Source organism: Neopsephotus bourkii, unplaced genomic scaffold, assembly GCF_033783945.1.
Source record: "Neopsephotus bourkii isolate Nb327-2 ecotype Australia unplaced genomic scaffold, CSIRO-AGI_Nbou_v1 NB_887, whole genome shotgun sequence".
Taxonomy (NCBI): Eukaryota; Metazoa; Chordata; class Aves; order Psittaciformes; family Psittacidae; genus Neopsephotus; species Neopsephotus bourkii.
The window spans coordinates 2197301-2212805 of NW_026901381.1; the positions used below are offsets into that span (position 1 = coordinate 2197301).

General features: G+C 43.7%; 1 protein-coding gene across 2 annotated transcripts; it reads left to right on the forward strand.

The window, feature by feature from the left end:
• The first annotated feature begins 63 nt into the window (after window positions 1–63).
• Window positions 64–11985, forward strand: CCDC174 (coiled-coil domain containing 174). 2 transcript variants are annotated; one of them, XM_061357177.1, is made up of 12 exons: window positions 64–256; window positions 1882–1986; window positions 2922–3022; window positions 3948–4006; window positions 5031–5211; window positions 6916–7011; window positions 7623–7759; window positions 8148–8242; window positions 8480–8627; window positions 9657–9791; window positions 10415–11688; window positions 11731–11985. In XM_061357177.1, the coding sequence occupies exons 1-12, from the start codon at window positions 215–217 to the stop codon at window positions 11839–11841; spliced, it is 2484 nt and encodes an 827-aa protein (XP_061213161.1). In that variant the 5' UTR covers window positions 64–214; the 3' UTR covers window positions 11842–11985. The 2 variants fall into 2 exon arrangements, with proteins under 2 accessions (XP_061213161.1, XP_061213160.1); XM_061357176.1 differs by having other exon boundaries at window positions 65–256; window positions 10415–11985.
• The last annotated feature ends 3520 nt before the right edge of the window (window positions 11986–15505 follow it).

Genomic DNA, 15505 nt, shown 5'->3' on the forward strand with positions numbered 1-15505 from the left:
AGGGTCTGTCACCGCCGCACATACGCGGCCCGAAGCCACGATGAGGTTCGATAGTGCCGATAGGACCGCACCAAGGCGGAGCCCCTCTGACCTCCCCAACATGGTGGCAGGAAAGGGCCCGCCTTCCCTCACCAGCACTGTCGCAACAAGGCCTCGCTTTCGCTACGCTTTACGGTAAGGCCGTAAAGCTCGGAAGAAGGCTGCCGGCAGCGCCATGGACCGGAGGAAGAAGCCGCTGGAGGTGGCCGCCTCCTCGGTGAGTGGGTCAGCGACCGGGGTGGGGAAGGAAACGAAACCTCCCTGTCTCATCGGGGAGGCCTGTCCGGTGTGAGGGCGGCCAGCCCTGTCCCGCTCCGGCCGACGGGCTCGGCCGGTGCAGGCCGCTCCCCGAGAAACCAGCACAAGAAAACAAGGGGCGTGCTTTCTGTCCCCCGCTGACCTGCGCAGTCAGTGAGGCAGGTGCTGGTGGGTGCATGGATGGAGAGCGTTGGGTCTGGAGTCCCGTTTTGGGCTGCGGGTTTGGTTCGTTTGTCTTCCTCACCAAGCGTGATTCCAGGGAGAGATTAGAGCAGCTCCAGTGCATAAAGGGGCTACAAGAAAACGAAGAGAGCGGCTTTTGATAAGGGGTATAATGATGAGACAAGGAGGAATGGCTTTAACCTGCCAGAGGGGAGACTGAGCTGAGCTCTTAGGCAGAAGCTCTTCCCTGTGAGGGTGCTGAGGCGCTGGCACAGGGTGCCCAGAGAAGCTGTGGCTGCCCCATCCCTGGCAGTGTTCAAGGCCAGGTTGGACACAGGGGCTTGGAGCAAGCTGCTCCAGTGGAAGGGGTCCCTGCCTGTGGCAGGGTTTGGAGCTGGATGAGCTTTAAGGTCCCTTCCAACACAAACCAGTCTGGGATTCTATGATTTCCTCTTTTTCCTAAGCCTTGGGGACAGCTCTCCAGTGCTGTGCCTCACTGCTCTGCAGCAGTCTGTTAATAAGGGACTTTGTCCAAACACTTCATTTTTCTGAGTAACTAGTTAGTGTAAACGGTGAGTTGTTGTATATGAAGTATTTAACACTGAGGGTTTGGATGATCACTTTTAAGCAGTGAGGAGAAAGGTTAATTTACAACACCGTGCATCGTTGTTACAGGGACTTGAAAAGCAAATGCTTTAGTGTTTCCAAACACTGTTAATACCAAAGTGTTCCCCTTTCCTGATGTAATGTACGTCTGTGAGATCTGTGTTCTGTAGGGCTGGCAGGGAAAGGGGCACAACATCCTCTTCCAGATGTGGTTTATTAATGTAATATCAAGATATTACCCAGGCTGGTGATGTTTCCTAATAACAGAGGAGATGGACATTGGTCAAAATGGCAATGCTACTTCTGTATTTATTCGGGGGAAAAAGAAGAAGAAAGAAACATCTATATAAACAGTATATAAACCAGTGGGCAAGTGTATGTGTTTTATGAGAGCAGACTTTTATCAGCTTTTTTCTGAGACAGGATTCTTATCTAATGGCTGAAGTTTCCTTTTCAAAATCAGCATAATAATTTCATTAGTTCTCCTCTATTTGTTTGCCACTGGGAGGCCGGTGGAATCTGTATGGAATGATGTCTCTCATTTCCATTATGTACCAGAGGATATCTTTCGGGTTTTATTAAATCCTTAATAGTAATTTGTCTTGTGGGGTTTGTGTATTATTTGCTGTAAAATTGGAGTCATCTTTGATAGCATCAGTACTCCAAAGTTCCCCATAAAAATGCAGTCAAATGCTCATGTAACTGTAAATGCCAGATAGTTTAACTAGAAATACAGTTATTTATTACAGTAACTGATGTATCAAAAGTGTGTGAAGTATCTTGGTTATTTACTGGTTTATTTTGCTATTGCTGTAGTTGGTAGATCTCAAAGCAGAACTCTTCCGAAAGCAAGAGGAATTCAAGAAAGAAAAGCTCCTGAAAGATGCTGGCGTCTTCCCAAAGCCCAGGACTTCTAATAAGGTAGGATTTTTTTTTTCCATTGTTGTTTTGGTCCTTCTTTCTTTTTAAAATAAAGAAGCTCCTAATCAAATCTAAATCAAGAAATACTCGGAGCTGTGTTACTCCTCAAATGTAAAATGTACACAATGAGGGTGGTCTTTAAATTTCATACTTCGGTGAGATTCTTGTGCATAGCAGAGAACTTGTCTCAGGTTTATGCCCATCTGAATCTGCTCTTAACCTTCATTCCCCAGGAGCCACAGCTTTTTCACTGCAGAAAAAGATGCTGCTTTTCTTTTTTCTCCAAGATTTTGTGCTGTTCCCTGAAGGATGGGAGGATGAAAGACTCTTCCAGAATCACTGAACTTCCTTGATGAATGCTTTGCTCTCAATTCTTTTATATTACAATGCATAATATGCACAGTTCTCTCATATTTTATTCTTTACTGCACATTGGTTTTTATTCGTGGTGTAGCTTTCCAGTAGTAGAATTCAGCATTGCTGCTATATTTGAAGAACAAGCAGCATTTACAGGGTTAAGCTGCAAATGGGCAAACATTGTTTTTTGTATCTAAAATGAAGGTAATAGAGAACAGAAACAATTCATAGCTTTGTTACTTTAATAAGAACAATCTTGCCAATTACTGTTTTGTTTTTACCTTAACATCTTCATCAGAATAGATCTTGTTTGATTTCTAAGTACCTTTTCTTTGCTTCTCAGCCTGTCCTTAACTGTTAGATTTTACTGCAGTCTAATTTTAGGACATACCTGCTCTGTCCTACAACTCAGCAGGGGTAGTCTCAAGTCAGTCATGGTTAAGTTGTTACTTACAAACTCTTTCATGATTGATTTGCAGAGTTTGCATTGTGGAGTTGAAATAGTTTTTAATCATTAGCCATTTCAGCATTATTATTTACTTATTTCTTTATTATTTGTTATAAAATTGTACCCACAGAAACCAAGTATCTGGAACAAACAAAACACAGGAGTTGCAAATCGAGCTGAGAAAGATGCTGAGCAGAAGAAGGAAGAGGAGCAGATACTGGATACATCAAGGTAGCTCTCAGGCTCTGTAAGGAAGGAATGCTTTCTAGAATTTGCTTTCCAGTGTTTAGAAAAGCACATAAAGTAAGTTACATGTGTTTTGGACCAGCAGTTCTCGTTAGACCAACCAGTAACACCAGCATTGATCTCATGCTCTTCATCAGTAACGTACAAACTGGATCCCAGCACTCTCGTGCTCTGGGGCTGCCCTCACGTTATCAGAGCTCTCTCAGTTTATCAGTTACTGGTTTTTGCAAGTCATCTTCAGCATTAAAAGCCAGGGCAGCAGTACATTAGAATTCTATAGCAAAGTGTTTCTTGGACAGAAACCAGTTCATTTTATTTCAAGATTTAGCTCTTCTTCTAAGCATGTGAGTTATACAATAAGATATATGTTAAAAATGTGAATTATAAACCATTTGCTGTTTTTCTGTAAGCAGGTCCTTGCTCTTCAAACTTTTCTTCTACCATTCCAGAAAAGAGCTCAGGTTTTCTCTTCAGTTTCTAAGCTTCAGTGTAACTCCATGATCTCTTTTTTTCCTTCCCCTTCCTTGTGAAAGAGTATTTCGGTATCTCATACCTGCAAATAGCTTCCAGTACTGAATAACTGTCAGTACTTCCAGTACTACTAATTGTAGTAGTTAGAGGTGGAATACTTGGAATACATCCTGTTCCCACATACTTGACTTACAATTAAGATTAATTCTGTAACTTCACTAGAATGCTTTTCATTATGAACTCAGAAACTGGATATGTGTCTTCAGAAACGTCAGTTAGGCTTCAAAACCAAAACCAGGCATCAGTCAGCTTCTAGTAAACATCTCAAGTGCTCCTGGTACTTTGCTGTTCCATTTCTCTAAGGCTATATTGGTTATTTTAACTGTGTTTGGAATTGGTGGGATTGCAATGTTTGGTTTGCTTTGCTTTTCTTTTTCAGGAAGAAGCTAGAAGAGAAAGCAAAGCTCTATGAGAAAATGAGCAAAGGCAACTTTCCAGGTGAAAAGAAAACTAGTCTAAATGAGTGGTTTTATATATATATATATATACATACACGTATATAAAACTTGGTTTTCTGACTCTGGTGACTCACAGCAGCTACACTATGAATTCAGTGCTTGTCCTTGTACATGGGAATTATTTTTTGAGTTACTGTATGAAGTGATTGACATGGGTTATTCTGCTTTGAAATGGGGAAAAAGTATAGATACTAGAGAAAATGAAGTGACCTTCTGAAGGACAGTCTGCCCTAGTAAAGCATGATGGGCTGTTTCACTCAGTAAGTGGGCAGAATATATTCTGGGTTTTTTTCAGTATAGAATCTTGAAAATCAAAATTAATTTACTGCCCATTATGCAGTCTTTGTATTGCATTGCTGATGTTGTATCCTGCATCTTAATTCTTGGACCTTTATGAAGAGGAGCAGGGGGGCACTCTGGCTGGTCCATGTGTGAGTGCCAATTGTGTAGTTCATAGTGTTAAGGAATTCTGATCTGTCCCTCTCCTCTCTCAAATTCAGTCCCCTGCAAGAAGCAAGAATGCAAATCTCTGTGGCTCATCTCCCATGTTTTCTTTACTAGTGTCCATCTTTGTCCTTGTGACCCCACCACTTTTCTCTACTTTTCTAAGTGCTCCAGGGGCAGCTTTACTACTGCTGACTTAACCAAGTGTTAAGCATCAAGGATGTATTTGGGCTGTTTCACAGCAAACCCTGTGCTGCTGAACTGGTTAATGGGCAGAGAATGTTTTAGACCAAATACTCAACTTGTTCTGTACTGTACATAAAAGATGAATTGCTTTAAAGTACCCCAGAACCTCTATTCAGGAGTAGAAGTTACAGCTATGGAGCTGATTTACAGCTCCAAGTTTGTTTGGCACTGAATGAGATTTAAGTATTCCCTAATAGCATAGTCAAGGGTGTTGCTGGCAGCTGAAAAGCAGATTGTAGCTGTTTTGTATTGATTTTGTGCTCAGTTCTGTTCTTTCCATGGCTGTTCTCTTAAGAATTGATTTTCTGCCTTAGATGAAGAAACGGAGGATTTGTACCTAGTGGATTTCACTCAGAAGATCATAGACAAACAGCACGAGGTGCAGGAGCTGTGTCAGAGCGAAGCTGCTGGAAAGACTTTGGAAAAAGACACAGATGATGAGGATGCTCAACCTGAAATGGAAATACCACCACCTGAGGACCCAGATGAAGAATGGTTGGTACCAGGGATTGGGCTTGGTTGTCCTGACTTTCCCTTCCCATGTGGGTAACACTGCAGTAGAATCTACATCTGGGCTTTAGAGAAATAGGAATTGGGGAGATGTACTGTAAGTGAGATGTCATAATGTCCTCTGATTCTCTTGCATGGTTTTTGGCAGTTCTGACTGCAATATTGATACAGTTATGTACTTGGGAGCCTTGAAATGTACTTCAGCAAAACTTGGGGGTATTATTGTATCAACCTTCTCTATTTGTGTGTGACTTATGAAATGAGCAATCATTTTCATTGTGTGACCTCCTCTTAAAGGAGATAAACACTGACAGGGAAAACATGATTTTCCAGCATTACTTCCACTGTTTAACTTCAGCATAGCCAGTAGCCTGTGACAATTGTCTGTGACATTCCAAGGAGCCACTAGTTTTTCATCCAAGACATTTGGGATGGTTACGAAATGGATCTGACTGAACATTTTCCTTTCCCATTTGTTCAAAATGTTTATGGAACAGAGATTTTATTTCTCATGATCAGCTTAAAAGAGCATTAACAGATAAGAAACAGAGACCCCCCTTCAGTATCTGGTTTATTGGGCCAAGATCAGATTTGCAGTATTTCAGAATGAATTGGAAGATTGAATCGTTCCTGGTTGGAAGGCAAATACACTCACTCCCAGCATCCTGCTGAAATTCAGGATGAAACTATCTACTAGCAGTGGGCTCAAATTGATTTGTGCTCTCATTGCCTTAAGGTATCACAAATTACCATTCACATGGTGCTTTTTCATCACTGCCTACATCTCACTTCAGTGACATGTATTATTATTAATAGACTCTCCATCTCGGTGCGGCCAGACCATAATGAGGATACTGGGATAGTTAATGCTGTTTATTCTGCAGCTGTAGTTACATCTTTACTATAGAGAATGTAGATATTTTCCTACCAATGTCACATTATTATAAAACCCAAAGAGCACATGCTGAGCTGTAGATATCCTTGGAAATTATGTAAAAGTCTTAACTTCCTAAAAGTACAGATCTTTACAAGTTTGGGTTTTGGGAACCAGATTGCCAGTCATACTTTTTCAGGTGTAGTATTAATTCTTTAGACAGGATAATTGAAGTAGCTAGATAATCAAGAACTTCCTGGCATTACAGCACAGTAAGTACAGCTCTCAACAGCCTTTCAGCAACTGTGAATTAAGTGTTCAGTGCTATAAATAATAAGCAGCACAATATGTGCTTCAGAGGAACATTTCACTTGCATTTTAGTCAGCCTTTGTTATGGCAGTTGAATGAATGCTATCAGCCTACTCTAAATGAGCTTTAGACTGATAATTGAAGTGTATTGTAGCAATTTCGTATCTGTAAGAAGTCAATGCCACATCATTATTTTCACCATGGGAAGCAAGTACCAGGCTCAGTTTTATTCTGGCGTGAAAACTACACAATGTTGTAACTTTTGACTATTTTTTTAATGCTATTTTATCGTCAAGGCAAACGCTGGCTCAGAGAGAGGGGGATGAAATGTCTGTGATAAAACTGTCATATGCCCTATTCAGAATGTAGCCCCTTGGCCTGTGAGTCTGTTGGAGAGACTGAGAGGTGATGAGTTCTCTTTGGAAAGTGCCACTGCTTCTATCTTCTGGTTAAAGAGTTCTGCCAATGGAAGTTCTGATTCAGATTTCCTTTGCTTTCATTACAGGGTTGATTATGTTGATTTCCTGGGGCGGTCTAGACGCTGTATGAAGAAGGATTTGCCAGGTCTACTTAAAATGGATCAGGAACTGCAAGGGAAAAGGTGTGGTTTCTCTGATGGAAGTGCATGCTCCTTGCATTGTTTAACATGCATTTTGTAATGAGAAGGACATGAGGCTGTGCTTTGTTAGCCCGTTCTCAATACTAAATTACTGATGCTACTACTGCCTCTTGATTTACTTTAGACAGACTTCTGGTTACAATATTGTGCCTTAAAAATAGCATAGCTGCAGAGAAATTGTGCACGACTGATTTGCTGAGAGCTTCTTACTATAATCCATATATTATTCCCAGGCTTCTGTTTTGTTTCACCTTGGCAGCTGACCACTTGAAATATATGGCTGGTGTATTGTTTTGGAATAGCAACAGGGTGGAGACCATGCTTTTCAAATAAAAGCCCAAAGGAAGTTATTAATAATCTACTAAGGAACACTTTTTAATGTAAATGCTGACTGAATGTAAAACATAACTTATGGGGCATAGTTTTGTGTTTTGTCTTCACCATGTGCTATAGTCATCGATGTGGCATCACTAAATGGTGCCTGCAATGATCTGTATTTTGTGACAACTGCAGGATTGGATCAGACCCAATCACACTTTCACTGTTTCTACTGTAAAACTTGTCTGTAATCCCTACCTTTTATTTTTAATTAGACTAGTTCCTGATGGGAATACTCTGTTATCTGAAGACATGAAAAGAGAACTTCAGAGGCAGCAGTGGGAAAAAGAAGAAGAAGAAGCCCTCAGAAAACCCATGGGACCCATACATTATGAGGACATTCGAGAAAATGGTATGCTTCCAGACTTCATTATCACTTCTCTTTATATCCCCAAAGAGGTCAGATTTAGAGGAAGCAAGGGAAAGTTACTTCTTGTGCCTACATGGCAAAGTGTAGGTGTTGAGCCACATGTGTAAAACCCATTCAAATTACCACTACATAAATCTAGATTTATTTTTCCTCAAATGTGTCTTTCAAATGTCATTCCCTGCTCCTGTGTTCTCCTTCAGGAAGCTTCTCTTTATGCATAATCTAAACCAAGCCCTTTTTAGCCACCTAAAACTTAATGCTGTGTATGTTCTTGGGAGTAATTCTGTGCTGAAAAGCAGGGTGCATGGTGCTTGGAGTTACTGTGAATTATAAATGGAGTGTAACTTAAGTTTATTTATGTTCTTTGCAGAGGCCAGGCAGCTGGGTGTTGGGTACTTTGCCTTTTCTCGTGACCAAGAACTTAGGCACAAACAACGAGCAACGCTGGACATGCTCAGAGAGCAGGTATGAGCTTAAAGAGCAAACTCTGCTATGAGGGCATCCTGATTTCAGTGGTCACTGGCTTTGATCTGTTGTGTAAGTCTTATATTAGATGGTGCCTACAGTTGACTCAAACTATTTGGTCTTTCCCTGTTGAAGCATGGTACTTGATAAGGATTGCTTTTAGTTGTTTACTGAGGGAGGATGTAATTGATTATAATAACAAAGGAATATTAATTCCTATTTTTCTTTGCTGTTAAGACACTCGATCAGAGAACTAAACGTGAACAGTTGAAGGAGAAAAGGAAGGCAGCTCTGGATGCAAGGCTGTCTAAACTGCGAGCACGGAAGATTAAAAAGTTAAGGGAAGCTGGATTAGAGGAAGAGGCATTGAAACTGGAGAATGGAGGTATGATCTGCTGCCTCTTTGAGTTAAACACTTGCTATTTCAGCTTGTACTTGATGGACAGGCATATTCTAATTGATTTCAGTTTCGACATTCAATATATTGGTATGATGTGTTCTGTATAGTATAACCATTAAGATAGAGTTCAAGTAATTGTGTGTAGGTATAAAATCATGCCAGAAATAGCGTAATAATGCAGGTAAAAATACCGTATGTAGACTGGAGGCTTTTTTGATGCACACCTGACAGCATGAATTACGTGGATTAATCCTGCAGGTTGAGGTTAGAGCTGCTGAAATATTCCTGGCTCTTTCTTAAGATTAAATAGAATAAAAAAGCAGTGACAAGTTAATTTTGATATATCCAGTCCTGCGGTTTCAGTGCAGTCTGTAAATTGGACATGCAGCTGAGTTTAGAACCTAGGATGATGAATTGGAGTTCTAATCCCATCTCTGCTCTGTCTCCCTTATGACACTGCTGCTCAACCTGTACTGTCTGTCTCACACTGTAAAATGTTGCTAGTATTTCACTGTGTCAGATTTCTATGCAAGTGATTAACTGGGAAGTGTTCTGGAAATGAAGAACAGTCCTGTGCCACTGCTGTTGCTGTAGTTCAGAAAAACAACACAAACCATTTTCTCCAGTAAATGAAATGGAGATAACACACTAATGTTCTTATTTTTTACCCAAGTTTTTGGTTTCAATATAACACTTGGCACTTTGCTTTAGGGGTTATTAGGCAGTCAATTTTCAGCAGGCTTTTTGATACAAGTAGAAAGCTAATGAAGTGTCTCCTGGTGGATATGTTTTCTGGTATCTGCCTCTTACCCGTTATCTGTGCTGAATTAATATGCTGTAATTAGGGGGAAAAAAAATCACCTCCCTACTCAGATGCATTTCATTATTAGAATTAAATTAGATAACTGGTATGAGCTCTATAAATGCAAATAACTCTTGCTTCCTATTTCTCCTATGAGGTTCATGTAGATTTTATCTTGTTCACAAACACTACTCTCTTTTTGTGTAACACAGAGGTGAAAGGTGCAACTGATGAACCAGAAGCTCCAAGAGTTCCTGCAGCAAGCAGAAAGGTAGAGGTTGTGATCCAGGAGAGAAGAGATACAAAGCCTGGTGTGCCTCATGTCCGAGAGTGGGATAAAGGCAAAGGTAAGGAGGTGTAGATTCAGAAGCACTGCACACTGCTGCTTTCATATCCATTTTGTATGGTGAGACTGAGAAGCAATGAAGTATATTTTTGGAGTAGGCTTTAGGGTTATCTTTTTGACTGTGGTGACCTTGAGTTGTCACATCATTGCAGTACTTCAGAACTGGTTTTAATCAGAAATCAGCAGCTGTTACAGTAACCAGAATATCTACCACTCTTGTTGAACTAAAGAAGTTACTGGTTTTGGCTGTGTCCACTAGAGCGAATCTCATCTTCATCTTCTACTAACTCAGCTCTTAATGCTTTGATTGGTTTCTATTTTCTATTTAGTTAAGAGTCATCTAACTGATCAGCTGTTTTTTTGTAACCAATGACCACATTGTTAAAGTATCTTACAGTGACCAGGATGAGTTACGTAGAGGATGGCTTATCTTTAAATACTCAGTGCTTTCATTCCTGCTCTGTAAAGAAGCTCCACCAGCAGTCCAGTCCCAGGTGGAAAAGTAACTTCAAACGGTTTTACACAGCTGCATCTTCTGTTTGCTGATTTGTTTTCCTTCCTTTCTGACTGATCCCCAGACCCTGAAATCTATATTCAATCTACCATTTTTCTTTTTTCTACCAGAATTGATGTTTGGACAGTGGTTGAAGAAACAGGAAGAACTCAGAGATGAGCGAGACCCAGAATTTGCACCACCTTCTGCATACTTCCTGGGACAAAAGAAAGGTGGTGATTATAGAAGGCAGAATTCAGAACCAGATGACACCTCCTCTGAAAAACTGGAATCAGAGACAGCACAAAACCCAAGGATGCCATCAGTGCAGGCCAATGGCAGCAGCACTGGAGAAGGGGCACCATCCATGCAGGCTTACAACAGCAGCGTTCGAGATGAGTCAGCATCAGCAGAACCCTGTGGCAGTAACACTCAAGCTGTGCCATCATCGGAAGATGACAGCAGCGATGATGAGGATATGCCACCATCAGCACAGGCTTATGGTTATGGTGCTCGAGGTGTGCCGCCACCAATGCAGGCTTATGGCTATGGTGCTCCACATATGCTGTCATCAGTGCAGCCTTATGGCTATGGCAGTCATGATGTGCCATTTCCAATGCAGCATTATGGCTATGGCACTCCGAGCACACTTCCACCAATGCCGGCTTATGGCTATGGTGCTCACAACGTGCCACTCCCAATGCAGGCCTATGGCTATGGCACCCAGGAGGCACCTCCAGGAATGCAGCCCTGTGGTTGCAGCACCCAGGATGCACCTCCAGGAGTGCACCCCTATGGTTGCAGTGCCCAAGGTGTGCCTCCAGGGGTGCATCCCTGTGGTTACAGTGACCAGGATGTACCTCCAGGGGTGCAGCCCTGTGGTTACAGCGACCAGGATGTACCTCCAGGGGTGCAGCCCTGTGGTTACAGCGACCAGGATGTACCTCCAGGGGTGCAGCCCTGTGGTTACAGCGACCAGGATGTACCTCCAGGGGTGCAGCCCTGTGGTTACAGCGACCAGGATGTACCTCCAGGGGTGCAGCCCTGTGGTTACAGCGACCAGGATGTACCTCCAGGGGTGCAGCCCTGTGGTTACAGTGACCAGGACCTACCTCCAGGAGTGCAGCCCTGCGGCCCCAGTGACCAGGATGCAGCTCCAGGGGTGCAGCCCTGTGGCCCCAGTGACCAGGATGCAGCTCCAGGGGTGCAGCCCTGCAGCCACAGTGACCAGGTTGCAGCTCCAGGGGTGCAGCCCTGCAGCCACAGTGACCAGGTTGCAGCTCCAGGGGTGCAGCCCTGCAGCCACAGTGACCAGGTTGCAGCTCCAGGGGTGCAGCCCTGCGGCCACAGTGACCAGGATGTACCTCCAGGGGTGCAGCCCTGTGGCCACAGTGACCAGGATGCAGCTCCAGGTATGCAACCCTGCAGCCACAGTGACCAGGATGTGGCACCTTCAGCGCAGCCCAAAAGCAGTGGTGCTCAGGAGACACTTTACCAAAGTCTAGATGCTATGCTGTCATATTACAGACAAGTGACTCGAACTGAGCAAAACACTTAAGCAAGAGTTGTGACGTAAAGAACTGAAAGAGAATTAATTACCTTCTGGGCAAGAATACTGTTTTCCTGCATCTGGGAAAAGTAAGTTTCTGTAAGTAGATCAAAATAAACCTGGAGAGCAAAGCTAGTTTACATCACAAGTGAAGTTCTGTCCTGCTGGTGGTTCTTATTAAAATTACATGAGTTTTTGTGCAGTAATCAGTTTAGTACATATTTAATTTTAACTCTTTGCCATTTACACAGGAACTTTGCAGTATATTAATGGATTTCTTTCAAAAGACTAACTCTTCTTTTACTCTGTTGCCCCCCGGCTAGCTTCTGCTCTGGAGGTACTATGTGTTCAGTTCTATCTGTAGAAATGGTATGTAACAGGCAGGTTCTCTGCTGCTAAATCCAGGATGGTTTTAAGAAATCTGTTACCTACTGAATCTCCTGCCTTTAGGAAGTTATTAGGAAGCAGAATATTGTCCCGTAAACAGTGGTGTTTCGTACATTCCTAATGGCTTCTGCATTCCTGAGATCTGTGTAACTCGTAATTCAGTGGAGTGAAGTGGAGAGGAGGCATTGCAGAGATCAATAACTAATGGTGGCTAGACTACAAATAAATGCTTCACAAAAGCAGCAGTTTTGACACCTGAAATTACGGGCTCGCTGTTTCAGAAAATGCTCTTTTGTCATCTGTTAAATTTATGGCTTTATTTAATCCTTTTTCTTTTTTTTTCTAAAACTTGTGATACTGGAGTCATTATATATAAAAGCAGACTAACCCTGCTTTTATTTCAGACTGGAGAATAATAACCTATTTACCACATAGAATACTTCCATTTCTGAAGGTAATTGAGACATCACTATTTGTGTTGTAAAAGCAGCTCACACAAGGATACGATCTAGAAAAGCAGGTTAAAATGAGTAGTGTTATACATCCAAACATGTATATTCTGTTCTCTATTCCCACCTGCAGTACAGTGTCCAGCTGGGAGGGTAGCAGCACAAGAGGGATGTGGAGTCCAGAGGAGGCCACAAAGATGCTGTGAGGGCTGGAGCCAGGCTGAGGGAACTGGGCTGGGTCGGGTCAGCATGGGGAAGAGAAGGCTCCTTAAGGGGAGACCTTAGAGCAGCTCCAGTGCCTAAAGGGGCTGCAGGAAACCTGGAGAGGGGCTTGGGACAAGGGCCTGTAGGGACAGGACAAGGGCAATGGCTTTAACCTGCCCGAGGGGAGACTGAGATAAGCTCTTAGGCAGAAGCTCTTCCCTGTGAGGGTGCTGAGGCGCTGGCACAGGGTGCCCAGAGAAGCTGTGGCTGCCCCATCCACGGCAGTGCTCAAGGCCAGGTTGGACACAGGGGCTTGGAGCAAGCTGCTCCAGTGGAAGGGGTCCCTGCCTGTGGCAGGAGGTTGGTACTGGATGAGCTTTAAAGCTCCCTTCAACCCCGACGATGCTGTGATTCTATGAAGCTTTTGCCTTCGGGGCCCAGGTTCCCTGACGCTAAAGCACATTCAAACTCTTACCACAGCAGAGCTCCCTTCACCGCCTTCCGGCAGCCTCTGCGCACGGCTCGGTTCGGCTCGGCTCGGCTCTCACAGCAACGTGCGCATGCGCACTGCGCTCCGCGCGTTCCCTCCTGCCCTCCGCGCGGCCCCGCCGCCAGCGCGCATGCGCCAGCGCCGTCCGTGACCACGGGGGGCAGCAGAGCCCGACTGTTGAGGGCGGCAGCGGCCGGCCCGGTGGAACCGGGTCTCTGCCCCGACCCTTCTATGAGCCGGGGGCACCGGGCGCGCCCGTCCTGCCCAAACGGGGCCAACTGTTGCCAGAAGAATGTGCCCTGAGGAGCAGCCACCCGCGGCAGGTAACACCTCAGCCCTCTAGAAACAGCTTTCTAACAAGGCAGATCCTCCTAGCACCGTGTGCGCTGACACCCGGCATCTGCAGCCTCTTCCCGCTGAGCACAGAATGTCGCTTCACTGCTTACAGAAGCAATTCCCCTGTTGCAGGCGCCTCTCCTGTCAGAGGGAGCAGCCCGTACCTCACCATTACCATTCACTGAGGGAAGAAGTGGTGTTAACTCTTTCCCGCTTAACTGCTTGCTTGGGAACATCACATTCCTTCCTTGACATTTCCATACCCAGTGTGCCGCTATTCATTTCAAAAACTAAGTTATAATCCCATAAGCGTTATTACTATCCCTTCTCCCACCCAAATTCCCTGCTGTGGGTGTAAAGGAGCTGTGCTGTTGTCCCTATGTGGAAGTTCAAGGACAAGAAGACAAAGGGCAAAGGTAAGTGTATGTGGGGTAACCACTGGGATTATAGGGTACTGCACCACAGGATACTTAAGTAGCAATATGGAAAGGAGCATTGTTTTGGATAGGGTTGACCCTAAAGTAATGACTTTGCCAGTGATGGAAATATGTTCAGAGAAAACTTCCAGCTCTTACAGAAGCAGCTGCTGGTACAGCCCCATCTTGAACAGTTACAGCTAAACCTAACCCCCCAGGTTAAAACACTGCAGGGTTTAACACTCAGGCCCTGAATCCCACTGTCAACAGAAAGCAGAAGTTGAAATGGATCCTCACAAATGACCCCCAAACCAGCAGATGCACTCAGGCTGCCTAAGGTCACACGTGGGCTTCAGTAATACTTTCCAGTACAACACAGTAACCCCATTTTGAGAGCAAAACCTACAGGTAAAGAGAAAATATCACATCTTAACAAAAAAGGTTTATTCCAACTACACAAAATGTACAATGTTTCCCAAATGACAGTGAGTTTTCATGACTCTCTGAAGCTGCAGATCCATTGAGTAACTCAACGGCTTCTTACCCTGCAGTTTGGTCAAACTACTTTTTGCCAGACTTCTTTATTCCACCACTGGCTGCCAAAAGAAACAACACAACTGGTCAGATAACTGTTATAGAGCTTAGCTACAGATTCAGTACCTTGTAAAGACAAAGCCCCGTTAGACTGCCTGTACAGCTCAGATCCCCACTGATGAGTTGTTTCTGCATGTATTACTCTTCTGGGTTTGTGATCTTGCACACTCTACTCTGACTAAGTACCTTATTCAACATTAGAAACCAAGTTTCTCCCAGAACCAAATATGCCCCATAAATCTACAACAGAACTAAACATTTCAACAATTCCTTTGTTCCTCCATTGTTTGGTTCTTGTGCAGCAGGACTATTGTCTGCTTAAATCAAATTTGAGGCTAAGGGAGTAAAAGCATCACTATCCCTGCAGCAATCAGAACTCCCAACAGGGATCAGAGTTCTATGGAAGCAGGTACCGGAATTATTCCAGTTCTCTGCAGTCCCTATTACTGAAGAGGCTAAAGCAGGGTGACAGAACACAACATAGTAACACAGTAAAGCTGTTTTACAGCATGTGTCATGTGTGACCAGTGGAAAGGGAAAAAGAACAGCAAGCCTACAGCAAGACAAGCTGCAAGGGCTGCTGGTCAACAACAGACTTCACACTGCAGCATGATTCTAACACGCAATGCTGAGGCTCTTGGGAACACTCTACCCCTCCCACAGTAACATAATAATCACTGTCTGCTTTGGCAAGGACCAGGTGACTGAAATTCAGTCTAGAAAAAAGGCAGAGAAACAACAGCAAGAAAGATCTATGAAGAAACCTTTAAGCTGAGGCACCCTATGGGATGGTAAGG

What these genes read in the sequence shown, in the direction of transcription:
- CCDC174 (XM_061357176.1), top strand. Translation starts at nt 215, where the DNA reads ATGGACCGGAGGAAGAAGCCGCTGGAGGTGGCCGCCTCCTCG. An exon ending in GAGGACCCAGATGAAGAATG is followed by an intron (nt 5,212 to 6,915) that starts GTTGGTACCAGG and finishes CTTTCATTACAG; the next exon opens with GGTTGATTATGTTGATTTCC. An exon ending in ATTGAAACTGGAGAATGGAG is followed by an intron (nt 8,628 to 9,656) that starts GTATGATCTGCT and finishes TGTGTAACACAG; the next exon opens with AGGTGAAAGGTGCAACTGAT.